Source organism: Equus asinus, chromosome 9, assembly GCF_041296235.1.
Source record: "Equus asinus isolate D_3611 breed Donkey chromosome 9, EquAss-T2T_v2, whole genome shotgun sequence".
NCBI classification, from domain to species: Eukaryota; Metazoa; Chordata; class Mammalia; order Perissodactyla; family Equidae; genus Equus; species Equus asinus.
This window is the reverse complement of record NC_091798.1, coordinates 33,034,112-33,060,943: the sequence shown is the minus strand read 5'-3', so window position 1 is coordinate 33,060,943 and position 26,832 is coordinate 33,034,112. Positions and strand designations below refer to the sequence as shown.

General features: G+C 36.7%; 1 protein-coding gene across 2 annotated transcripts in view; it reads left to right on the top strand.

Annotated features, from left to right (window-relative positions):
- The window catches only part of SPINK5 (serine peptidase inhibitor Kazal type 5), a 69,139-nt gene that overhangs the window by 15,875 nt on the left and 26,432 nt on the right, over positions 1 to 26,832 (top strand). For both annotated transcript variants that reach the window (XM_014854813.3, XM_014854815.3), the window contains exons 5-18: positions 2,730 to 2,857; positions 4,730 to 4,796; positions 8,391 to 8,518; positions 9,919 to 10,006; positions 11,932 to 12,059; positions 13,293 to 13,374; positions 14,530 to 14,657; positions 15,987 to 16,068; positions 16,411 to 16,538; positions 18,869 to 18,917; positions 20,865 to 20,992; positions 22,536 to 22,623; positions 25,037 to 25,164; positions 25,825 to 25,891. In XM_014854813.3, the coding sequence (XP_014710299.2) occupies positions 2,730 to 2,857; positions 4,730 to 4,796; positions 8,391 to 8,518; positions 9,919 to 10,006; positions 11,932 to 12,059; positions 13,293 to 13,374; positions 14,530 to 14,657; positions 15,987 to 16,068; positions 16,411 to 16,538; positions 18,869 to 18,917; positions 20,865 to 20,992; positions 22,536 to 22,623; positions 25,037 to 25,164; positions 25,825 to 25,891 (1,419 nt within the window). The remainder of the gene's footprint in view (positions 1 to 2,729; positions 2,858 to 4,729; positions 4,797 to 8,390; positions 8,519 to 9,918; positions 10,007 to 11,931; positions 12,060 to 13,292; positions 13,375 to 14,529; positions 14,658 to 15,986; positions 16,069 to 16,410; positions 16,539 to 18,868; positions 18,918 to 20,864; positions 20,993 to 22,535; positions 22,624 to 25,036; positions 25,165 to 25,824; positions 25,892 to 26,832) is intronic.

Sequence of the window (26,832 nt, the reverse complement as noted above, 5' to 3'; positions counted from 1 at the left end):
GTGGAGTGGTAAATGCTTGCACCTGTTCTCAACATGTCCCAGCTGGGCTTTTAATCTGCCCTGTCATCACCCTGCCAACACCTGTGACCTAGTATGCTACTGTTGATTTTGCTGGTGAAGGGGGATAAGCAATGATTGGCTCAAGTTAATTACTTCAATCTATATCCTCGTGCTTCTGTAATTTCTCCAGAAATGATATTCGAGAGTAAACCAGCAGCTCTCCTGCTTTTTCGTTATGCTCCAGCCACACTTGTTTTCTTTCTGCCCCTTAAGCAGGACAATCTAGTTCTTATCACAAATCCTTTGGAATTGCAGTTCTCTATGCCTGAAATGTTCTTCCCTCACATCTTTAACAGCTGCCTCCTCCTCATTAATCTCATCTCACCTCAGAGGCTACCTTTGCAGAGCAATCTTTCTCGACACCATGTTTAAAATGGCCACCGTTCTAGGTACTATCATATTGCTCAGTTTATTTTTCATAGCACTTATTATAATTTAAGTTACCGTATTTATTGCTGATCTCTTCTGATCAGAGTGTAAGTTCCTTAGAGCACGTACTCCATTTCTCTTTTTTGCTGTATCACAGTCTAGTAGAATGCCCAGAGCCTAGTAAATGCACATGGATTTTGAGGAATAAATGAACAAATGAAATAACACTATGGCCATTACTTACCCTGTTTTCACTCTATTTTTAACTTCTTCCTAAACGTATGACATGAACAGTGGGGTATGTTCTATAGCTTTTCTATTTTAAATTCTTTTCCCTTTTTAATTGTCTTCTAGGAGAATCCTCAATCTAATTTTCTGGTCTGCAATTTTGTCATATATTTGTATTCATTCTACTTTTATTCTTTATATTGTGTGACATACTAGGTGACAGGTCTACATTATAAATGTTTCATATCTATAATGAAATGATTTTTATTATGACAATAATAAGGTCAAAAATTTTATTTTGCAATGTGATATCATAAAGAAAAAGTCTCCAGTCTGATTCTTTGGTTTCAGATGGAAATGAAATCCAGGTTAACTCTGTATCTTCTTTAGCTGGCTTATGTCACAACTGTGAGTTGCCAAATAGTATTTCATAAGTATTCATTTGGTCTTCACCACAAATCTATAATGGTATGAATTTCCACTTTTCAGATAAGGAAAGTAAGGTTCAAAGAGGTGAAGTGAGTGGGTGGCAGATGTGAGATTTGGACACTAGTCTTCAGTTGTTACCTGGTGTAGTTGTTTTTCTCACCAAACAGGTTTGTCTCTAAGTGTATGTCATATTATCAGAGCAGAAATTTAGAGATGTCTGCCATCATCCCTAAAACGTGTTTAGTTTTATTGGCTTGATTGTCAGTAGAGAAAACATTTAAAATAAGAACAGCAGCAATAAATGGTTATGATGTGCTGGGCACTATTTTAAGTGCTGTATGTGTACTAATATATTTAAATCTCTTTATAATCCTGAGAGGTTGGTAATACTATACACATTTTATAGATGAGGACACTAAAGCACAGTGGGGTTAAGTAACTTTCCCCAAACACACAGCTAGTAAATGGTAGAGCTAGAATTATGAACCCAGCAATCTGGCTCTTGATCACTACCCTAATTTATAATAATAGAAACTTTATTGCAGCTTATAGTTTATGGAGGGCTTTCATATCCATTATCTATTGGACTTTACTACCACTCTGTAGAAAAGGCAGGAAGGATTTGGTAAAGAAACAGTATACTAAGTTTCAGAGAGGTAACTTGGCCTACTTTCCTGGTTTGCAGGAAAACCAGGTCCCAAGTTGACATAAAAAGTGAAGGAGAATGTGAAAAGGGTAACTCAGAGAAGGTGAGGACCGATATCAGGGGGTGAGAAACATTGGGGGGCTGACTTTGAAGAGAAAGAAGATGCTCAGCTCTTCCTACTTTGGTGGGGTGTTTGGAAGGACGTAATTCTTGCTCTCCTTGAAATGGGTTACTGCTTGTTTAGATAAAAAGCAATTGATAATTCCTGAAACTGGAGCAGATTACTTTGGTAATTAGAACTTTCAGCTCTATTTCTGCTTTCTATGGAGGAAAAAAAAAAGAAAGAAAGAAATCAAAAGAGAGCTACATCTGTGGTAGAAAAGAAGGCACTACACTTTAGCCACTTGACCTGTTGAAACCCTGGCACTGTCACTTGCTGTCAGGAGATCTTGGGCAAACTACTTGACCCACTGTACCAGTGTTTCCGTATCTAAAAATGAGATTTGGATTAAACAATTTCTTTCCATGCTAAAATTCTGTGAGCCTGTGATGATAGGGGAAGGAAGTGAGCATCTCATACATTTATACTTGACTTTTTCTAGATGAATGATTTTCATAAGTCAAGGTTTGTGCCTTTCTATATGCAGCTGGAGCATCTGAGCTCGCCTCCACCAAGACATTTAGCACATTGTATTTTAAATATCTCTTTCTCTATGTCACCCAGTAGATTATGAGCAAATTGAGGGCAAGCAGTGTATTCTACCTTAGTTCTAACACATAGGAGGTTACTCATGTTTACTAATAAATGAACTAATAAGTAAACGAGTTCCATACTTAACCATATGAATTGTACAATACTTACTGTGCTAGTTCTACCTGTGTGGTGGCTAGTGTTCACTGCGCAGAGAGGCACTCAGTTCTATAAAATTTCTCAAGACAGTGTTGTAAGCATTACAATTAGGATAGTGAATATCAAATTCCTTTCCCTGTTCTTCAGGATGTGTGTAGTGCTTTTCGGCCTTATGTGAAGGATGGAAGACTTGTATGCACAAGGGAAAATGATCCAGTTCTTGGTCCTGATGGGAAGACGCATGGCAATAAGTGTGCAATGTGCGCTGAGCTATTGTAAGTATCATTATCCCCAAGCAGGCTAAGCACGTGGACCTGATAAGGATGCACTTGGTTGCTGTCCTGAGAACCACTCCATGGAGAGATAAAGATCTTTTCATGAAGCATGCAATCCTTTGTCTTTATGATGTGAAATAGTCCTTGCTCCCAGAGTGGCTTCTTCTCTTTTTAATTCTTATCACCTACTAAAGTTTCTTAAAAGGAGTGGATAAGGTGGGTATGCTGGTTATTAAATTCAAGACTCTTAGTTTGTTTAATTACAATGACTTGAAAATGCTCAGTGTTTTATAGACACAATATTTTAAAAATTTAAGAGGCACTTTCATATGGAAGAATCTAGGTCACTCATTTGACATACATTGCTTCATTTGGGCATGCATAGAGTCTCTTACTAAAAATGACAGCCTAATTTATTTATTTACCTATTATTTTTTTGAACCCTTATTTGATTACTTTAATTGCACCATTAAACATTTGACTTAAATTATTTGACCATTCCAGTTGGTGTGCTGTTCTAATTTCTCATTGTGTAGGACAATTTGCCTCAGCCCGCGCGTCTTGTTCACCGGTCTTTATAATTTTTGTTCAGTAACTAAAAGCAAAGGACTAGATGCACTACTGTGTAAAGAGATTACACATGACTGTACCCTATTGCACTTATCAAATAGTTGTGGGGATTTATGATAGCTTGCCATGTTTCACAAAATAAACATCTCATCAAATACTAGATAAGCATCTAAGTTATTTCACTAAATCCTGTTTAGATAATAGGGACAGAATAAACAATGGGTACAGGGTGCTCACTGGGGCCCTCAGACTGCCTGATTTAAAATAATAATAATAATGATGACATTGACTGAATTCATTATTAGTATAAAAGTTGGAACTTTATGAAAGGGAGGAGCTGTTGGGTTAATCTTTCTCTGAGTACCTGACTGCTCTGAGACCTAGATATGAATAAGATCCAATGAGTCTTTAAGATTTTGGCTGGTAAACAAGGTATACTCTCTAATCCATGTGTCAGCAAGGCTTAAAGTGCTCTATTTACATCACTGGATCTTTAAAATCAAGACAGAGAAGGATTTAACAGATTAATAAACTTCACACCTGCCTTTGAAAATTACAGTGTGCTGTTGTAGAATTCAAGGGCATGTCCTATCAGGTTTATAAAACAGTGATTATAACTGGTTTCTAGACAGAACATTAGCCTAATTTCCACTTCTTATCTAGGAGGTGTGTGCTTTTAGTGTTCAAACCTGCCCTAATTCTGTGACTTTCTCTTTTCCTGCACTAGCTGAAAAAGAGAATTTGACTTCTCTAACTCGTGGTTGGTTTTTTCTTCTGTAGAACTAAGATAATAATGCCTATCTCCAAGTTGAGGCTGCAATTAGAGAATATATATGAAAGGACTTAGAAGCGTAGGTCAATGTAGCTTCTATTAACAAAGATTCTTTTACATGAAGGCAAGTACTTTACAAGGTATAAAAGCTGTACATAAAGGTGCGGATGCCAATACTTGAGATGCTTAGTTTGGTTTCACCCTTGTCACAGCATCGTTTGAAAGCTCTTGGTTCTGCCTGGTAAAGGGAATTTTCCTGACAATTTTCTGTTTGTCAATCAAGGAGTCACACCCACCCAGTTTTACAGAACAAAGCTTCTAATTGACTGTCAGTGAGTCATTTTCACGCCCTTCCTTATCTTTGGCAATTTTCTGCCTCAGACATTCAAGACAGGAAAAAGTTCATCTCATGTAAGTGGATCAGCTTAACAAGTTATAGCAAAGAATGTGAAAGTACTTAGCACCGAACTGGACGCTGAAAATGTGATAGAGCCATAAACTGACCAGCAGCTACTTTCTTTAATTAACAGCTTAAAAGAAGCTGAAGAAAATGCCAAACAAGAAGGTCAGACCAGAATTCGGCGAAGTGCTAAAAAGGTAAATTACTCACCAACAAAATTTGTTTTTTGTGGCCTTAGGTATTCACAAACTTATGCTTAAACCTTTCAGGTAATTCAATAATGCCATTGTCCATTATTACATTGAATTTTTTCCCTTTAATTTCAAAATTCCCCAAGTTGACTATTCTTAGTGTATTAACCATTAGATTCAAAGTTAAAACATCATTTTCTACTTAAAGTTCAAAATATGCAATTTACTTCCTTGCTTAAAAAAAAGGGAGTGGCTGGCCAGGTGGCCCCAGCAGTTAAGTGCGCATGTTTGCTTCGGTGGCCCGGGTTCGCAGGTTCAGATCCCCTGTGTGGACATGGCACCCCATGACAAGCCATGTTGTGGTAGGCGTCCCACATATAAAGTAGAGGAAGATGGGCATGGATGTTAGCTCAGGGCCAGTCTTCCTCAGAAAAAAGGGGAGGATTGGCAGCAGTTAGCTCAGGGCTAATCTTCCTCAAAATCAATCAATCAATCAATCAATAAAAGGGAGAATGTAAGACAGAAATTTTATGCACATTAAATTCTGCTTAATTTTCACCAGACTTCTCTCTGACAAATATACACAGTATATCTACTGGTGTATTTTATGTATAATCCCATTAATACAAATTAGAGTTGTTCATTTTCCCATGATGGTTATTACATTCAGTGAGGCCTGCATTTATAAAGGTCCTGCTTCAATTCAAACAAATATTGAGATTGTGGTTTTAAAAATACTCTTAAAATTAAGGTTTTCCAAATTATTAGATGATTTAATTTTTCCATTTAGTACAAAAAACTATTCCTTTTGTTAATTGAATAGGCAATGTAGGTAACACAGCCTTGCCACCAAGTTGCTTTTGACCCCTAAGACCCTGTGTACAGCAGAGCAGAACCCTGCCCAGAGGTTTTGTGTGATTCTCTCACTTTACAGTGCTATATCAGACAATGCTCCACTGCTGTTCATAGGATTTTCATGGCTGATTTTTTCCAGAAGTGGGTGGACAAGTTTTTCTTCCTAGTCTATTTTAGTCTGGACACTTGGCTGAAACCTGTCCACCATGGGTGACCCTGCTCGTATTTGGAATACCAGTGACATGGCTTTCAGCATCACAGCAACATGCAGCTGCCACAGTATGACAGTTGACAGAGGGATGGTATGGTTCCCTGACTGGGGAACAAACCCAGGATGCAGCAGTGAGAGTGCCGAATCCTAACCATTAGACCATCAGTGCAATCTAGATTTCTTAAATCACAAAGGTTATTAAACCCTACTTTCAATAAAGGTGATAATAGTTACTTTGGTAAGTGACTAGCTTTTTGTTGAGAAGTCAGAACACCTGAGTTTGAGCCTTAGTTCTGTCATGCTGCGGGTGTGTGAAACTGAGCAAGTCATCTCTTCTGAGTCTTAAGTTTCTTGTCAGCAAAATGACCTCAATTTTACCTTGCTGTTGGATTTTGATTCTATATCCTGCACCCTTCCATGCTATTACAAGTATACTATTTTTTTTTTAAAGATTTTATTTTTTCCTTTTTCTCCCCAAAGCCCCCGGGTACATAGTTGTGTATTCTTCGTTGTGGGTTCTTCTAGTTGTGGCATGTGGGACGCTGCCTCAGCGTGGTCTGATGAGCAGTGCCATGTCCGTGCCCAGGATTCGAACTAACGAAACACTGGGCCGCCTGCAGCGGAGCGCGCGAACTTAACCACTCGGCCACGGGGCCAGCCCCACAAGTATACTATTTTTGTAGATTGTAGGGCGTAGGTTTTCCTAAGGGGAGACACAGATCCAGTTTTTGGTAGTTAAGAGCTGAACTTCCGCTTCCTAATGCTATTCAACAAAGCAAATTCCCATCCTAAACAGGGTGTTCAGAGTTTAAATTAAGAAACATGGAGCATTCAGAATTGTCAGTAATTTGTTTAACACTCACTGGGATTTGATTAGCAGTTCTTTTGTGGTGGTTGTTAAATTTCAGTCTAAAATTTTGGGTCATCTTGTGATATTTAGTATTTTATTACTCCGTGAACACAGAGAGTTCCTTTTCCTTGTCTTTCATCATATCTCAGCTCTTTTTCCCTCTTCCTCTCTGTGGCTGGGATCATTGTTTTGGTGAGGTCATTGGACGTGATGATGTTGAATAGGACGACTTTGTAATGATGGCTCAATATCTGCCCCATAATTAACTCGTCAGAAGGTTGCTCACAAAAGTATTTCTTCAGAAGCTCCTTGGATGAATCACAACTTATAAACTGAAATTACCATTGTTTCTCTTATGGGAATCATTGAGCATTAATTTTATTACTATGCTATGATTATCAGATGATTGTCTTCTGTGTCTATATTCCTAGACTGTTACAACCAGGAAGTTTAGAGCACACCCATTTCTCCTCCAAAAACAAATATCTTTTTATTCGGAGGCACTTAGGATTAAAGTGTTCCAATGAAATATGAGTTATTAAAAACAAATCAGAGAATACTAGATCTAGAAAAGGCCCCAAAGAACATCTACTCCAAAAACCCCTTTTGTGTAAGTGGTGAGATTGAGGTCTCATGTGTGACAGGACTTTAATGTTCTCCTAGTGAGGTAGAGCCACAGTCGAGCGCCATTCTAACTCCAAACTACGTGCTTTATGCTCTTGTTTTCTTGGCTGACCCGAAAGATGAGAATCATCCAATTGAAAAGAAGGCTACAGAAAAGCATTTTTTGTAGGTTATATTATAGTAATATATGCTATTATGAAATATATTTATTGACATAGAGATTCCCAAGCCTAAAGTAAATATATAAATATATCTTTAATTGTAGGCCTCATCGAAGAGTAGAATTTTCGAAACACAGAGAGAAACCCGAAGGTACTCAGCCAAAGCAATTAGGAAATCAGGGTACAAACCTCTCTTGGATTTTTTGGGGGGAAGTCACAACCTTTTTAGATTTTCTAGATAGAAATTTGTCTTGATGGTTCATATTTGTAAGTGAGAAGTGAGGGGAAGTTAGATTCACTCTCTCTGAGGTTTCCACCTACAATATTAGAGAGGAACATCAGTAAAAGAGGCAGAATTTATAAAAATGATCCACAGATCTACAGAGAAAACAAACTAAAATAAGCGTAATATTGTTGTATACTACTTCATTCCTTTTTCCTTTGCAAACTAGGTTGGATTGTTCTTGACTTTGTCTATATTAAGTAGCTTTTAAACATTTCATCTCACAGATTCTATATTCTACTCATTGGCAACATTTTATTTGTCTTGCTTGCTGCATTTTGGCGTGTCTTTGTTGGAACCCCATATCAGATCTTTTATTTTGTATTATCTTTTTTCATAGAATTGAAAGTTAACAAGAACTATATGGTTTTAGGAAATATTTGCTCAGCCCTATTCTTTCCTAGGCTCTTTTAACTTTTAATAAATATATCGCATAGCAGATACAGGTACCAGGTAAGTTGACAGTGTAATTGCTATTTCTTATTAATTTTCAATATTTATCTGTATGTGTTTACCAATACCTTCTAGACCTGACGTTCTTTGACTATAACTCCATGATGTACATTTTCTAGATTAAAGAGTAGAAAAGTGCTAAATGTAATTGGTCTTGTTAAAGGATTTTTGCAAGGAATACGAAAACCAAGTGAGGAATGGAAGACTGTTTTGTACCCGGGAGAGTGACCCAGTCCGTGGCCCTGATGGCAGGATGCATGGCAACAAATGTGCCCTGTGTGCTGAAGTTTTGTGAGTATAGCTGTGACTTCTTTGCAGTGACTCAAAAGGTGAAGTGGAGATTTATTCAAATGATGAGTAAGAACTGTGATGAGGAGAACACTTGTTGCTAAGAATTTTTGAGCAGTTTTATGTCCTCTACAAATTATATCACCACCTAATAAATAGGCCCTAATAATGTATATCTATTTTTGAGTACAAATGGATTCGACTTTCCAGTTGGGAGACTGGATTATAAAATACTTCTTAACATTTTCTCCTATGACCTTTGTAAGTCTTCTTATAGCATGAGCTACTCATTCAACAGAATGAATAAAAAGGAGGTACCAAGACTTTGATTGTTTTCCTTCTGTAATTATCCCATTGTGACCAAATAGATGGGATGCCCCCCAAAAATTCATGCTCATATATGAATTGGATTAACTTTATCTTTTCATCTTGGACATCTGACCTTGGGGGAAGTACAAATCTCATAACATGTAAATTATAGTATTTATGAAGATACCTCAGACAAGATCTCATCAGACTTATTTTCAGATCCTTGAACTCTGTAAACTCTTTCCTATGTGCTGTCCTACTGCCAGTTCAAGTCACTCTTGGCCAACTAATGTCCCCTCTTCTGGGGATTGCATTTCAAAATTATCCTTCCTTGGATAAGACCTCCTAAAGCACCTTCTTGAAATTCAATCTTTATAACAGTGAATAATTTTATTTCATAAATTAAATCATCACAGTTGGTATTTGTACAATTATTTCTATGCCTATTTGTTGACTGTCAGTCTTCTCTACTGGGCTGTAAGTTCCAGGAAGACAGGGTGTGTGTTTCTATGCTGTGCTACTGTACTGTATGCACAGGGCCCTGGCCAATGCTTGCCAAAATTATTTACTAACTAAATGTTGAATGAATAAGTGAATTACTGAATGAATGTATGAATGAAGATCCTTGCTCTCAAAAAGCTAAGGCTAATAGCAGAAATAAGCCATTGATGTGAGTGCACCCTCGTGGGCACAGATGCACACACGTGTTGCAAGACAGAATGAAAACCGTCCAATGAGAGAAGAATTCCAGGTATAAAAATACAGTGATGAATGTAGAACTCATTTCCACTCTAAGGTCTTGGATGTTTTCTTAAAGAGGGTAAAATTTAAGCTGAGGAGATTTAAAAGAAGGGAAGATGACACAAAAAGATCATTATAGTGGCAGGAAATGGCACACATGAAAGCAAAATGATAGGGGTTCTTTGGGGAAATAGTGAAGATTTTGGTTTAAAAGTGGCTTTAAGGTGATTTGAAAATGTTTGTACTAGAACTCAGGAACACTTAGCTGTTTCTCCACCTGCACCTAAATGACTATTTTGTAGCATGAAGATTTGAAACATCTAATATTCACTTATTTATTTTTGTTTCTTCAGCAAACGGCGTTTTATAGAAGAAAAAAATAAAGAAGATAAAACCCGGAGAGAGGCTGAAGAAAAAGCTAAAGTTAAAACAGAAATTGAGGTGAAGATTAATTTGATTAATGTAGTTATACCTTTTGTGATGTATGTGTGTGTATTTTATGCTAGAATGAATTTTCAATATTGGTTCATTTTTCTTCCACTACTGATGCACTTTTTGGAAACTAATTTATAGTTATTATTTTAGAAGAGTTAAAGGACTAATTATGGCATTACAGTTTTTAACTCTACTTGGATGAAATTAATCAAATCATGTTAGTGAAATAGATCCACACTCCTAAATGAAGGTGATATATCAAAGCATTGTCTTAATTCAATGTTTACTATGTATTCTTCAAATGAATGGTAGCTGTTTTGGCGGTTTTCATTTTGAAAGCAGTATCAGTGTAAAATTTTAATATACTTTCTTTAAAATCATACTACATTCTACTTTCTACACATCTGTTAACTAGTCATCTGCCTTTTTTCTACTGCTACCATCTTAGCTCAGATACTTAATAGCATTCCTTTGCATTGATTCATTAGCATCCTGCCTGGTCTCTATACTTCTAGCCAACATCTTCCTCAATCCTCAAGATTCAATCCGTATTCCATGTTGTTTTTATGGAGTAGGAAATATTTCCATGCACCAATGGCCTTATGAAAATCTCACATTTGAAGATATCCTAGAGTGTATTTGGACCATTTCACTCCATGAATAAACTCTATTTAACTAAGTTCTTACAGAAAGTTATCTCACCTTCTATGATGTGTAATAGTTTCATAAAATACCCCACTCCATTAGTCCACTTTCTGCCTTCATGTAACTTCATCTTTTTGCCTAGCCCTTATTTTCAACTTCTTTCTTCCCCTCAATCCTAGGTTATGAAGTCCTTTTAATTTTAGTTCTCAAATGTCCCTCAACTATCCTTTTATCTTTCATTTCCAATTTCTTTCTTCCTTTCTCTCTCTTCCTTCTTCTCTCCCTCCCTCCCTCCCTTCTTTCCTTCCTTTCATTTTGTTCTGTAGTTGCCCTAGCTTAAGTCTCTAGACACTCAAATCCCCCACACATCTGGCTGGGTAGTTTTTCTAAAACAAAGATTGGATTATGTTCTTCTCTGCTGTAAGTATTTACTATTTCTCCATTTCCTAAGAACAAGGTCCAAATTCCTTTCAAAATTTAGTCATCTCGTTTTGACTTATCTTCAAGGTCTCCTTTTTGACTAGTTTCCAAACCCTCCTATCTTTGCCCAACTAATTCTTTAGCCATTATACTCATGGCTATAATAGATTATCTCAAAATAACATGTTCTTTTATGCCTCTATGTCTTTGCATATCATAATTTGTCTTGGAGGACCTTTTTGCCACATTGTTTTCCTGGACACATCTTAAAGAGACAACTCAGATATAAGCTCTTCTCTGAACTTCATGAATCATTCTTTACTTTGTGCTTGTAACACTTAATTCACACCTGTGTCATATCCCTTAGCTTTTTATATTTCAATTCCTTATCTTTCCCGCTTGACTGATAAAAGAGCTAAATCACATTCATGTTTACATCCACTTAGCTTAATACATTTGTTGAATACTTAAATGGGTGAATATTACAAGGAAAGAAATATCACAGAACTTTTGGATGTTCCTAAATCCAAAGCATTTTATTTTTTTCCATTTTCTCCCCAAAGCCCCCCGGTACATAGTTGTGTATTCTTCGTTGTGGGTTCTTCTAGTTGTGGCATGTGGGATGCTGCCTCAGCGTGGTCTGATGAGCAGTGCCATGTCTGCGCCCAGGATTTGAACCAACGAAACACTGGGCCGCCTGCAGCGGAGCGCGCGAACTTAACCACTCGGCCACGGGGCCAGCCCCCCAAAGCATTTTATTTTTTATCTTTGATTCCTCTTTTCCAATATCTTTGACAAAGAGCACCTAAAATTAATAAACAGGAAACAGATAACTATATCTAAACTGTCTCATTTTCATTACTCAGAAAATGTGCAGTGAATATCAGAATCAAGCAAAGAATGGAATACTGTTCTGTACCAGAGAAAATGACCCTATTCGTGGTCCAGATGGGAAAATGCATGGCAACTTGTGTTCCATGTGTCAAGCCTTCTAGTAAGTATAGAGTTTTAGAATATCAAGGAGAGAAGGGACCTTACAGCTTGCTTCATAGATGGGAAACTGTGGCTCAGGATAGGGAAGGGATTTGGATAAGTTACTCTGAGAATGTTAGTAATAGAGCTTGGAGTGACTACCTAGAGCTATTTATTCCAAGATGTCTGTTTTCCCTCGACCCTCATTCTCTTAATAATGGAACATCCTGACAAATATGAGCAAGGGCAAATATCAAATTCTCCCTTCTGCTGAAGCTTCATATGTTGAACCTGTTGTACAAGTTCACAGGCATCTCATCCTCCAGAGGGGATAGGGCCCAAAGTTAGCACTTCATGCAGAAATTGATTATTAAAGTTGCCCACAAAACAACCATGAACCCTTATAAAATTAGAGTAAATGTTACTTTATATAATATAACATTTCTCAATAAGTTAGAACTGAGTTTGGCTTCAAAATTTGGGGCTGCTCTTAGCTTATTTGGTTGAGATCAGATTAAGCAGTTGGCTTCATTTAGAATCTATGGCCTCTTGTTTTGATTGACAACCATGAACATATGGTTGAAATATCATCAGTTAACTGTACATACCATGCAATTCCATTGTACAAAGCAGATTTGGGCTTATTTGGTTTATCAGTGTATGGAAATTATTCGCCTTTTCCAACCCGCCCTACATTCTGTCTTTTGGATAACAAAACCATAAGTAAGCGATACATTTAAATTGAATTAATAAAGCTAGGATGTGCATGATGTGGTAAATGGACCATAGAATGGAGGGGAGAGATCTTGGTGAGTTGCAGTTGTATCCTGAGAGCATAGCCAAAGCCCTCACTGCCTCACCTCCTCTCTGTGAAACAAGGGGACCAGTCAATGTGCTTGATTAACACCACTTTCAGCCTCCAGGTGTAATGTCACCATGGTACTATTTTTGATATCTCCTTGGTGGACATTTCATGATGTTTCTTTTCTGACGACAGACGAGAAAGGTAATTCATAGAAAGAAGGTTTTCCAGATCCACAATTACCATTTTTCTTTCAATGTTAAGCAGAAACTATAAAGAAGTTATGGAATCTTACTGTTCTGGAGGCTGTTTTGTTGCTTTCTTGGTATGTAGTGTAAAGGGACCAGGTTGCTCCTTCCTAAAGAGGGAGGATATATTAGCAATGCAAGAGTATGGATGGATCATTGCCTTTGTTTGGTCCTATGGATCCTTCTCATTTTCTCTCTCATTCAGCCAAGCAGAAGCTGAAGAAAAGAAAAAGGCTGAAGCAAAAGCAAGAAGTAAAAGAGAATCTGGAAAAGCACCCTCATATGCAGTGAGTAGTGTCCATTCAATGAGTCCTACTTGGCACTATAACTTGAACACACTTCCAAGAGTCTAAAGGCTGGAATATTGCCCCGCAAAAATCCCAAGAAAAATCTTAACTTGTCAGTCTAGAGATGACATTGAGATGAATGCTGTGAGAGACTGATCAAGTCTTGCTGCTTCAGAGACTAATCCTGTACAACAAAAGGAACTTTGCAATCTGAAAAATTGAGTTCTCATTCTAGTTTCATCACTTACAGACTATGCTAACTTTTGCTAAGCATTTTCCAGAGACTCTATCTACATAATATATTTTCTACATATGAATTTTTGAAATTTCATATCAGAGTTGGGATAAAAATACCTCGATTCCACACAAAAACCCATGATTTTTACCTTTGAAATGTTACAATGTCCATTTCTATAGCCTTAGATAAGTTATAACCTACTTTTTAGATGATCAGAGTCTCCTAAGCTTCCCTCTGGATTCTTCTCTTTCCCTTATCCAACCATCCTCCCTAACACAGCTAGAGTAAAGCTTCAAAATATTAACCAGATCACAATACTGCTCTGCTTAAAACCCACACATAGCTTATCATCAACTGCATGATACATTTTAATATCCTTGTCTCTCTTCTTATTTGGCTCCTTACCTTCATTCAGAAATTCATGGTCTTCTTTATTCTATCTAGTTTCCTACCTGTGTCTCTCAGCTTATTTTGTTTCAACAACCTAGTATGCATATTCCCAATCCATTTCTTTCACAGAAAAATCCTATTTATTCTTCACAGCCTCACTCCAACTATTGTTGTTGCCTGACATCTTCCCTGGTTTCCACAATCAAATTTCATGGTCCCAAGCTCTGAGTTCTCAGATTTTCTTGTACCTATATGTTTGCACTTATTTTATTCTGTTTCGATTACAGTAGAGTTTACTTGTCTATCTCTTTTATTATATTGTGACATTCTATTACATCTTATTTGTCCTCATCTCTTAGCAAATGATGAATTTTGTGTATTGGATTGAATTTTACAGTGAGGGAAGCACAACTAAAATCCTGGGCTCAAAGAAACATAACATTAGTTTCTGCCACTGTAGATGTTTCAATCTTCTGTTTTGAATAGGAATAAAATGTATGCCCAACTTACTTTCTCTGTCTCGGCAGGAGCTGTGCAGTGAATACCGTAAGTTTGTGAGGAATGGAAGACTCCCTTGTACCAGAGAGAATGACCCCATCCAAGGCCCAGATGGAAAAATGCATGGCAACACCTGCTCCATGTGTGAGGCCTTCTTGTGAGTAGCACTGCAACTGGGGAAATGAGAGAGGGTTTTCTTCTTTCTGCTTCATTTCTTTTTTTTTTTTTTTGAGCTTTATTGTATTTTATTTCTTCAATTGCATTTGTGTCTTGTAAATGACTTTTTTAAACACATTTTTGCACAATTTCGTAATTATCAAAGAATAATTCTTGCATATTAATCACTAGTTGAGTTTCTGTGGAAGGGTAAAAGATGTACAACAAGGATCTTACCCTTGCAGAGTGGGATATGAAATCATATGAAATCACATAACAGATCACAAAGCAAACATGTCAGTATGCAAAACAGTACATCTGTTCATACACAGGACCTGGGGGAATGATTTGGAACAAGGAATGACTAGGATCTAGCGGAGTTAACTCCTCTTATGTGTCTTATCTGTTTGAACAGCATTGTTGAGGTTTTCTCTATTCCCTTGAGCCCTGAATTTACCCTTCATAGTAACCAGGGCTTTTTCTCCATAGTACTAATCACAGTCTGTAGTTGGACATTTATATGTATGACTATTTGTTTAACATTTCTCTCTTCTACTAGACAATTATTGTTGTTATGGAAAGGATTCTAGAAAACGTGAGCACTGAGTTCAGATTAACTTTCTGCTTAATTTCTGTCTTCAATTACAAGAGGACCACTTCAACAGGAAAATAAAGACACAGTGAGAGGAAATCCTTGATTGGAGATATATATGAAAACCGTGTCCTTTGAGGACTATGAAGGCTTGGCACACTTAGCAAGGGGAAAGTCACCATCTTGAAATGTCCAAGCAGTTTTTGTTTTTAAGTATAGAAACAAGACTAGTTCTAAGTTGTCTCCATGAGTGAAAGTGGGCCAATGAGTGAAGGCTCTAAAGACAGGTTCTGGCTCAATGCCAGGAAGAAGTTTCTAAGAGTTTGAGGACTTCAAGGATGGAAGGACCTACCATGGAGTTTAAGGATGATATAGGTAGACAATTTCATGGTGGATGAAAGCAGAGCTAGACAGCAATCAGAGATACAGTTGTGAGTACAGGGAGTTTAGAAAACTGCCTCTGGATGAGGGTTTAAATCCTTAGTCTGCACTAATTAGCTCTGTATTCTTGGGCAAGTTATGCATACTATCTGTCAGTTTTCTTGTCCATAAATCAGGGTTTAAATAGTAGTTTTGCCTCATGCACTTGTGAAGATTTCATAGTATGAGCGCAAGGTTAGGCACATAGTGAAAATTTAATATATGTTAACTGTTAATAACTAAATGATATTTGAGATCACTTTCAATCTGGAGATTCTATGATTCTTACTCATCTCCTTTTTAATCGCTCTCTTTTAGCCGAGCAGAAGAAGAAGAAAAGAAAAAAAAGGAAGGTGAATCAAGAAATAAAAGACAATCTGAGAATACAGCTTCCTTTGAGGTGAGGGGACCCTCTCCAGCAAGTCAGAGACGTATGGACCTGGGATCTGTAGATGGCATTCAGGGAACCCATAAGTTTCCCGAAACTGTATGAAACATTTGTACAGTTGTTTGTGTGTGTGTTTATATGTGTGCATGTATACATGTACATATGTGACCATTTCTAGGTTGAGAGTCCATAACTTTTATCATTTAAAAATATTCATGTCTTCAATGTTAAGAATTATTCTAAAATAAGCCACTTGCTGACCTCATTTAAGGAAAAAAGTCTGAACGTTAGTTATTTTTGCATTCTGATCCAACCTGTGTTCAATATCTTGAACTTCCCTCCATCACTTCACAGGAGTTGTGCAGTGAATACCGCAAATCTAGGAAGGATGGACGTCTTCTTTGCACTAGAGAGAACGACCCCATCAAGGGCCCAGATGGAAAAATGCATGGCAATGTCTGTTCCATGTGTGAGGCCTTCTTGTGAGTAGAGTTCAGGGCTTTTGAGGGAATGGGGATAGGGAACTGCTAAGGGAAGTTTTCAAACATTTGTGAATAATGCAATTTTCTCTTCAGTGTAGCATTAAGTTTTGGGTGTCACGTTTAAACTAATTAAAAAAACAAAAAAATCAGAAAGCCAAAAAGCAAGTGGAGAACTTTCAGATGATAACTATTGTGATGTAAAGAGATGTAGAATAATTTCTTTCAGGACATTTCTGAAAGAACTCAGAATCTTTTATTCAGAGAAGAGAATATTCTATGATAACCATGCTAATTGCTTTTAGTTTTCTGAAGACTTATCAGCTGAAATAGGAAATGGATGAGCTTACATGTAATTTTAGGAGTTTTTTTTTTTGTTTTATTTCACTACCTTTCTTCCTACTCATTCTATGTCACCTCATGGAATAGCGTTAAAATGGATGAGAGCTATAGGGAGACAGATTTGGGCACAAGGTGAGGATGAACTTTGCCATAGTTAGAGTAGGGAAAGGCTGCTTTAGGAATGGAGATTTTGTTGTGTGGGAGTTGGATATTTATATATAGGTAACTGAATTATGACTTCAGAATAGCTGACGTGGTATGTCCCCTCAAACACGAGTCTATGATATACTTCACGTCTTTTGATCTTTGTACCAGGGGTTACTCTAATTGATTTCCTATAAGCCCAGAATCTCTGAAAGGATTCAGTCTTTCATCTTTCAGTCTTCGCTGGTAGGGAGCAATATGACCTAGCAGATTTGTCCCCTAGTGTTTGGGCCGTGGAAGCACTAAAAGTCTGTTAGGTGGAAATCAAGACAATGACCACATAATCATCACAACCCACATTTATTGAATGCATATACTTGGCATATACTTGCTAAGAGCTTTTCTACCTAATCTTATTTAATTTTCACAACAACCATATGAAATATATTCTGTATCATCACAAGTTATAGGTAAAAACGAAATAAGACTCAGAGAAGATGAGAATGATGGAAATATCAGTACAGGAAAAATTAAGAAAATGATAACACTTATCATTGTAGGGTGTATAAAGGATATGATCATTTAGCACAGCCATTATCATCTTCCGATAGTGACATTTGCTTGTATTTAGGCTTGTTTTAATTTGTTTTTATTCTCCTCTGCATTGATCTTTCAGCAACAAGGGAGTAATTCTGCCACCTAGTGGTCAGCTCTGGGGCTCCCTCTGATAATTTTCCATTATGGAAAGAACATGCTGCTTAAATGTTTTAGTCAACTTAGACTCACAGTAAAGTTTAGATCAGTTTCCATATAAAGAAGGGTGAGAAACCACACAATTTTGGAGCTATTTTAGTTTCTCCCATCAATATAAAAATTCCTTATCAAAAAGAAAGTTTTATTACCTCATATTTTATGGATCTGTTAACAGTCTTAATAATTGTTCTCTCCACAGTCATTTCTTGCTCACTTTCATAGCATATGCAAATAGTCTTTTCAACTTTTAAAGAAGTTGTAATTTGATCAGCGAGCAAGTTTCATGTTCATTGGAACATATTATAACATTTTCACAAATTATTTTTTCTGTCTCTACAATATGATTGAATTATTTGCATTATAGATCCTATTACGCCATAGATCAAGTCCACTAAACTTGATTTGCAACACTGTTAGTTATCTCAAATAGTTAAGAGCTAACCCTCACACTTCATTTCCATCACATGACTATTTTTGGAGGGCTCACTTTCAATCATGATTACAGTATTGATGATATCACTTTTATCAATCGCTTTATTATACACCAGATACTTATTCTAATTTCTTTACGTGTATCAACTCTTGTAGTGCTTGCAACAATACTATAAGAAAACTATTCTTATTTCCTCTCTTGACCCTCCCCTCCGTTTCCCCACTTAAAAATGAAGAAGACACAGAGAGGTTCAGAAACTTTCTATGTTTCCTATGCAACCTGGCTCCAAAGTCTTTCCTCTTAAACACCATGACGTCCTGCCTCCCAGAAGCCAGATATTACCATTTTTTAAAAAGCTGTTGCAGATGCAAAAGAATCAGCAAGTAAAAAAGTGCTATTACATGATATTTGATGGAAAGATAAATAGATTTAATCATTAATTAAGAGATTTTCTCTTGCATATCATTCTCTTGAGGTGAGGTGAGGTGAATCATTCTAATTTATTATTCAATAAAAATACAAACTATGATGACTGGATTTTTGGAGTTGCTTGAAAATAGCCAAAGCAATAAATGACCCACTTGTGAATGGTAAGGATCTACTCTACTGTATTAAGATCTGTTTCTTCTTTTTTTCTCTTTTTTTCCCCTGTTCCTTATAGTCAACAAGAAGAAAGAGCAAGAACAAAGGCTAAAAGAGAAACTGCAAAGGTAATTTTCTCAGGAATAGCTGATGTTATGTCCTGACATTTTTTTCTCTACAATAGCATTCTAGATAACTCATTAGCGTAAATGTTTTCCTGTTCAATTTTCATGCCCGACATGAACAAAGAAAATCTTTAACTCGAAAAAAGGTCTTGATTAGAAGTTTCCTGAGTACCAATTGTATTTCATGATAACTCAAATTTTGAGGTTTATTTCCTAAAAAGTGTAGTGTTGACTTACTTTTAAGGCATAGTCCCCATATTTTGCTTTTCTTAGATTTCTGTTGTCAGACACAGATTGTTAATATTCTGTTTTACAATATACTTATTTCAATTTACACAAGTCATACCTGTATTATTCAAATAGAGAGTACAAGATCCCTATCTTTCACATTAGCGCAATTATACAAAACAAAATGCACATATATTATCATATTTGACCTTTGTCACCACCTAGCTATGGAGGCAGTACTAGTTTTCTCACTCCAGATTAATGGTTATTGTATAAAACCTTTGATTTTCTAACTATTTTTAATCTACCGTACATGCTTCTATAATTTTATGGTATTACAAGTAGCAGAGTCTGTCTGTATGTAGATGTTGAATTACTCTAATATAATAGCCATATATACGATTTATCTTTATTTATTCTATTTCCTAACAATAGCTTCCAAAGTATAAGCCTAATAATTATTTTGGGAAAGTTGACACAGTTTAAAAGCTTACTTTTAAACTGAATTTCTCAATAACTACCTTTATTTTAGCTGGAACCATCTTTTTATTGGTGATTTAGAATTGAAAACTTGTTTTGTCCATAATATCTGAACAATTGCCAAGTCTGCTTAGATTTTCCAAATGGTCCTAACACATTCCTCCTTCTCTCCACTCTTGTTGTTTATCCAGGTGTCATACTTGTTCTGTCCTCCATATCTTTATTTCAGATATATTTTTATTTCTTAGTTTGAGCATGTTTTTTTTCTCCATTCTCAGCCTTCCAGAGACAAATCAAAGCTTGGCAACATATATATATTTTGGTACATTATTTTGATGTTATTATTTTCCAGCTTTATTGAGATATAATTGACATATAACATTGTATAAGCTTAAAATGCACAATGTGTTGATTTGGTACACTTACGTATTGCAAAACAATTGCCACCATAATGTTAGCTAACATCTCTAACACCTTCATTACCTCACATAATTACTGTTTCTTTTTTGTGTTGAGAACGTTTAAGATCTACTCACTTAGCAACTTTCAAGTATATAATACAGTATTATTAATTATAATCACCATGCTTACATTAGATCCCTAAAGATTATTTACCTTATACCTGGAAATTTGTACCCTTTGACTAACGTCTCCTCATTTCTCCCACCTCCAGCCCCTTGTAACCACTGCTCTACTTTTTGTTTCTATGAGCTTGGCTTTTTAAAATTCCACATATAAGGGATATCATACAGTATTTGTCTTTCTGTTTGACTTATTTCACTTAGCATAATGCCTTCAAGGTCTATCTAAGTTGTCACAAATGGCAAGACTCCCGCCTCATGAAGACTCAGATTTTTCTCAGTTCCTCCAGGAAACGTCCCTTGTGGGCCTATTGAATCTCCTCACCTTTGACCTTTGGTAGCTTTTATAGACTGTGATGTACAACACAGCACAAATATATATATTTATACTAGTCTCTACCAATTTTGTCAGCCTTCCTCTGCGCCCAGATTATAAGTACCCCCAAGGGAATGATGATAAATACTTATAGATCTAATATACTGCCAGGGTGATCCTGAGTCCATGATGGAAACTTTGTAAATACTTATTGATTTACTGGTGCATCTAATCACTTTTCTTTTTTTCTTACTCTGCGTTACTTATTCCTCACTTTTTCCTCATACTAGACAAAGGTGCAGAAAGGGTAGAAAACTGTTCTGAGAAAATATTTTCATTTTCCAGGAACTCTGCAGTGAATTTCGGAACCAAGTGAGGAACGGAATGCTCATATGCACCAGGGAGAATGATCCTGTCCGTGGCCCAGATGGCAAAGTTCATGCAAACAAATGTGCCATGTGTGCAAGTGTGTTGTGAGTATCTACCTTCATCTCTCCCACTGAAACTCTTCATTATTGATCATCCCTGAGTCTCGGTTTCTTCAGAAATGTGTGGAATATGTACCATGGATGTATGCTAGATGATTTTAAAAGTACATGGACAAGACATTAAGTAATATTGAATCACATAGTGACAATGTTATTCTCTATTCAATTATCCTTCTGTCTTCTAGTTAAGTTATGAGAAAAGTCTTAATGTAGTGCTAATATGTTTTTAACACTTGATAATCTTCATTCACAACAGAGAGCAGAAGTTTGACGATCTGGATGGTATGATCTCTTTGATCTCTCTCCCTGGCGCATTATGATTCTGTGACTATATTCAGATATTCGTTAAGGGAAAGCCAGTTAGACAGAGATCTGTGGGGACAGTATGTAAAGACTATTAAAATACCCTGAACAACAAATGGAATAGAGAGGATCATATTTATCCTTTTAGGGACGTAACCATATGCAGGTGAAATAAGTTCTTTGATAAATGGCTTAGAGTAGAGGGTGAAACCCCTAAGACACATGTCCATGAAATAGGTGCTTATTAAAGTGTTTTCTTGTTAAGCCAGGTCTGGAGCCTTCTAGGCCATTGTTTGCTGAGCAGCATCAGAGCTCCCCTGCATTTGACAATATAGGAGTCATTGATTATTACCACCTCTGGTTCTCCTCCTTCTTAGACTCCTAATCCCCTGCCAAGCCTCATGCTAAAATAAATGTTGAGATAAATATTTAAATAATATCCATTGAAAGAGGTGTGAAGTTATTGCCCCTTAACTTTCACATGTGTTGGTCCAATCTTAAGCATATGCACACAGTTCCTTAAAGGAAAGATTGGCAAAGTAGGCCAGTAGATTTCACAGTGGCCCGAGATTCAAGATATCCGAATTCTTCTCTCACCTGCTCAATTTGCTAGTGCTATGATAATCACTAGATTAGATATGACAAATGCTAAGATTTTTTCCAGCTTTGATATGATCCACATCAGTAGAAAATGGCAAGAATGCCAGAATCTTAGGCTCATGATTGACCTAAAAAAATTTGCTTGTTCAGTCTTCTTGGACTTGAACCATTATTGTGCTCTAAAACTCAAATTTTAAAATAATATTTCAAATTTATACTTTATAGTAAAACATAGTTTATTTTGATTATGGGCCCATTGTCTGATTTCATATCACTCCTTGCTTCCATCATTGATATGGTATTTATTTAGACCAAAATTTAATTAAGGCAATTATGGCTTTTTTCAGATCATTGACTGAAGTCACTGACCTAAAGAAAAAAGATGACCCAATGATCACATACTGATAAAATGGCATGCTAGTTTTATTTTTTAAAGGTGGATTGTAAACTACTGAATTTACCTGCATTATTGGGCAAAGCAATAGAATCTCTTAGACTGGATAAATTTGTGCTAAAGATTGAGTCTGATCTTTGGTCTGGAAGATCCTCGTTTTTTTTTTTTTAAATACATTACCAAAGAGAATGGGAAATTGTATTTAGCTTGTGTTTTCTGTTTTTATTGCAGCAAACTTGAAGAAGAAGAGAAGAAAAATAATGGCAAGGAAGAAAAGGAGAAAGTTGATGCTGAGAAAGTTAAGAGAGAAGCAGTACAGGTAGTTGTTTCAGATCGTCACAGCCATGTAAACATTCCATTTTCTCTAGGCAAGACTCATGCTGCCTCCTCCTAATTCCAGCATTCTTGGTGACTGTGCAAAAGAGAAAATGTATTTGGATTCTCGTGTATAAGAAGATCCCTTCTTTGTTCAATTCATTCCCACTAAATCTGATCTAGTTGCTTGTGCATTAGAGAGGAGGTCAGTCATGCTTATCGCTACTGATCATGTGAGTTATATTATCCCCCAAAAAGAAGTAGGTACACATTCTTATCTTGTTATCTGAATGCAAACCAATAAAGGCTGATTTCAAATTTTGCTCCATAACTTTTTGGGCAAGGATGTTTAGCTAATAATAACAATAAATTTTTAAAACTAGGTTTCATCACAATTAATTCTCTATGAGCTTTTGGGAAAATTACTTAAGAGCATCTTTGAGCCTTGGGTTTACATTCTTTATATCTCACGTGGTAATGATGATGACAATGGTGATGGTGATGGCCTATAATTTTTCAGTTGTTACTGTGTGCCACATGGTATAAAACTTTTATGACTGATCTTTTCAGTAACCATTCAAGGTAGGTATTATTGTCTGTATTTTATAGAAAAGGACTTGGAGGCTCAGAAAAGAAGTTAGGGAATATGTTACTAATTTCAGAGCTAGCAATAGGATTACAAGTTCTGGCTTTAAAGCCCATGATGCATTTTAGATTTTGTACCCAACTGCCATTTGTGACATTCCTGCAGGCTGTGCCTCAGGTCTTCGTTGCTTCTTTCCTTTACCTTTTTCTAATTTGGGAGATCTCATTTCTCACTACTTTCCCTCCCCTCCCCTTTGCTCCCTAGAATCTACTCTCAACTCTGACAAAGTAACTATTTAAAACCATAAGGCTGATTATGCCACCCAGTGGCCTCTTATCTCACTCAGAGTAAGAAGCAAGGTCCTCCTAGTGGCTCACAGTGTCATACGTAATCTGACTTCTGCCACCTCTCAGACCTCGTTTCCTACTATTCTACCCATCGCTACCTTTATGCCAGCCAGACAGGTCACCTTGTTGCTTCTTGGACATGCCAAGCATTGATTCAAGTCTTCCCATCTTGTGGATTCAATAGGACTGTGGTTAAAAAACTGGACTCTGGACTCAGATTGTCAGGTTTCAAATATGGTCTCCATCTCCTTACCAGTAAGGTCAGACAGTATCATCTTATGTCTTAGCTTCCTAATTTATAAAATAAGGATATTATTATGTATATTATTTTTATGAAGTCCCAAGGAACTCATCCATGTAGCAACAGCACAGTCCCTCACATATCTTAAGTCCTCAATATTACACATACAGTGAACTTCACTTTCGACATGGCTTTCCTCATACTCAGTCACGAATGTATCTTCCCTCTATCTGTCAAAATCATGGCCACTTTTCTTAGCTCAGAGTAAGTATTAACTGCTCCCTAGAGATTTCTCCCATTTATACAAGATATTTAACAGCTCTATCATCTACTATGCAAGCAGTTTTCCTTTATTTGTCAATTACATCATTTGTTTTATTCTAACTTATAGATGTTTCTATGTATTTTCTTCAAAGAAACTAAAAACTCGGTATTAGGTTTTCATGGTTGCTTTAATAAATTGGTACAAACTTGGTGGCTTAAAACAACACAAATTTATTATCTTTGGTTCTTAAGGTTAGAAGTATGACATGGATCTCACTGGGCTAAATGAAAGAGTTGGTAGGGCTGCATCCCTTTCTGGAATCTCTAGGGGAGAATCTGTCTCTTTGGTTTTTCTAGCTTCTGGAGGCCATCCATGTTTCTTGGCTCTTGGTCCCCTTCCATCATCTTCAAAGCCAATACCATTGCATCTCTGTCTGTTCCTCTGTAGTCACATCTCCCTCTTACTCTCTCTTCCGTCTCACTCTTCCAGTGTTAAGCACGGACCCTTGTGATAACATTGGGCACATTAGGATAATCCAGGGTAATCTTCCCATCTCAAGGTCCTTAACTTAGTCATATTTGGAGAGTCCTTTTGGCCCTGTGAAGTAATATATTCATTCACAGATCCTGGGTATTAAGAATTGGACAAATTCAGGGGGTGGCTGGTATTATTCTGCCAACCACAAATTCCTTTACAAAAAGGATGATAAATTATTCTTTTTTGTATCTCTCACGGTGCCTAGCCCAGAATAATATTTGAATTAAATTGAAGATTTTCTAATGAGATAAATAACAGCAATCTTATATTCCAAATAATGTGTGACCTAGGCCTCTGAAAAGCATCTTGGCTAATATCAACCTTCTGCATCACCTTTTTGATGCATCTATTATGTTTTGTGGCATTATATCATAGGAATAATGTGGAGGAAGCTTTCCAATATTTAGTTGCCTGATTCTTAAATCCTCCCTCATTTGGCAGGAGCTCTGCAGTGAGTATCGTAACTATATGCGGAATGGACGACTTCCCTGCACCAGAGAGAATGACCCCATTGAGGGCTTAGACGGGAAAATTCATGGCAACACCTGCTCCATGTGTCAGGCCTTCTTGTGAGTAGAGCTACAGCAACTTTGCTGCTGAGTGTAGAAGAAGATAGACTGGGGTTGGGTAAGAGAGATGATATTGAAGATTTTCTCTAGGAGGTAGATAATGAAGGCTATCTTTGCATTGAGTTTGGGGATATACTGTTATAAAGCCATATGCTTAGCATATTTCTTTCTGGTGTTCTTAATGTTCTGAAAGGTACTTGAATTGCCATCAAGGGAGAACCATGTGCTAAGAAGGGCAAATTCCCCCAGAGTTAATGGCAGACAATGATTGGAATTTCTGTTCTCTGCGTATATACTAGCAAGAATAATCCAAAGATGTAATCACTTGGTGCTCACAGATTGAAAGTTTGCTAACATCTAGTCAATATTTTTAAGTATTCTGGTTGCTTTCAGGGGAATGGGACAATATCTTTATTTTCCAAAAGAAATACAGTAGTGAAAATTTATTTATTGGTTTGCTATTGCATGTGTGTTTTATTCTTTAAGCAACGTTAAAAACAAGAAGAATAATAAGGAGGGGTATGCGTTTATCATCCTACTCCCAAGTTAAGTTGGTAGAGGCATAGAAGTAAGGGAATATTTCTGTCCAGAGAGATTTCCCCTTTAGGCTAATATGTGTTGGGTGCTAGGAATGATTCTGTCCCCCTCCTTCCCTTACAGCCAGCAAGAAGCAAAAGAAAAAGAAGAAGCCAAATCCAGAGCAAAAGCTAAGAGAGAAGCTGAAAAGGTATTTGTCCTGGAAGGTTTATACCACAATGAAAGCGTGAGGTTTTGCAGTTTTTCTTTAAAAATAAATCATGGAATTACTGAAGGCCTAGGTGTGAGAACTCAAGGTTTATTTACTCCAGGAGTTGACAAAATTTTCCTAAAGGGCCAGATAGTAGATATTTTAGGTTGTGGCCATTCAGTCTCTGTCACAACTACTCGACTCTACTGCTGTAGCTATAAAGCAGCCACGGACAGTGTGTAAACAAGTGCGCGTGGCTGTGTGCCAATAAAACCTTATTTACAAAGGAAGATGGTGGGCCAGATTTGCCCCCGGGCCATAGTTTGCAAACCCCTGATTTACTCCATTTCCTTGTTTTTAAATGAAGATTTAAAATCCAGAGAGAAAGCAGAACTTGCTTACAAAGGTAGTGGGAATACTGGTATCAGGATCCATATCTTAATCTTTAAAAATTCTCGCAGTTGAAAGTGGAAACAATAGAATTTAAACACAGACTTCCTGACACCAAATCTAGCATTATTCCTAACAAATTATGTAGTTTTGGATGACCACATTTGGTCAAAGCAGGTGTGTTCCTTGCTTTACCTTTAATTATTTCTGGTGCCAGCATTTTGGGGAAAAAATAGAAAAGCAACTTTCCCAAATAAATTTTTTCTCGGTTTCAAAAAGACTGATTTTCAAGTTTTGTGGTCATTTCTTTGCCCCTATCAAACACTATTGGTATGAAAAATAACCTCCAAAGAAAAGTATCACACTTGGATTCTGTACTGTTTACACTTGTGTTTCCCACAATTGTAAGTCTGAATTTAAAAACAATATGAGTAGCTCTTATGATTCACTTTTCAACATTTGCAAGAGGAAATTCTTCAGTATGAGACAATTTGTGATTTCACCTTAGTTACCACAAACAACCTTTCCTCTCATATCATATTTCTTTTTCT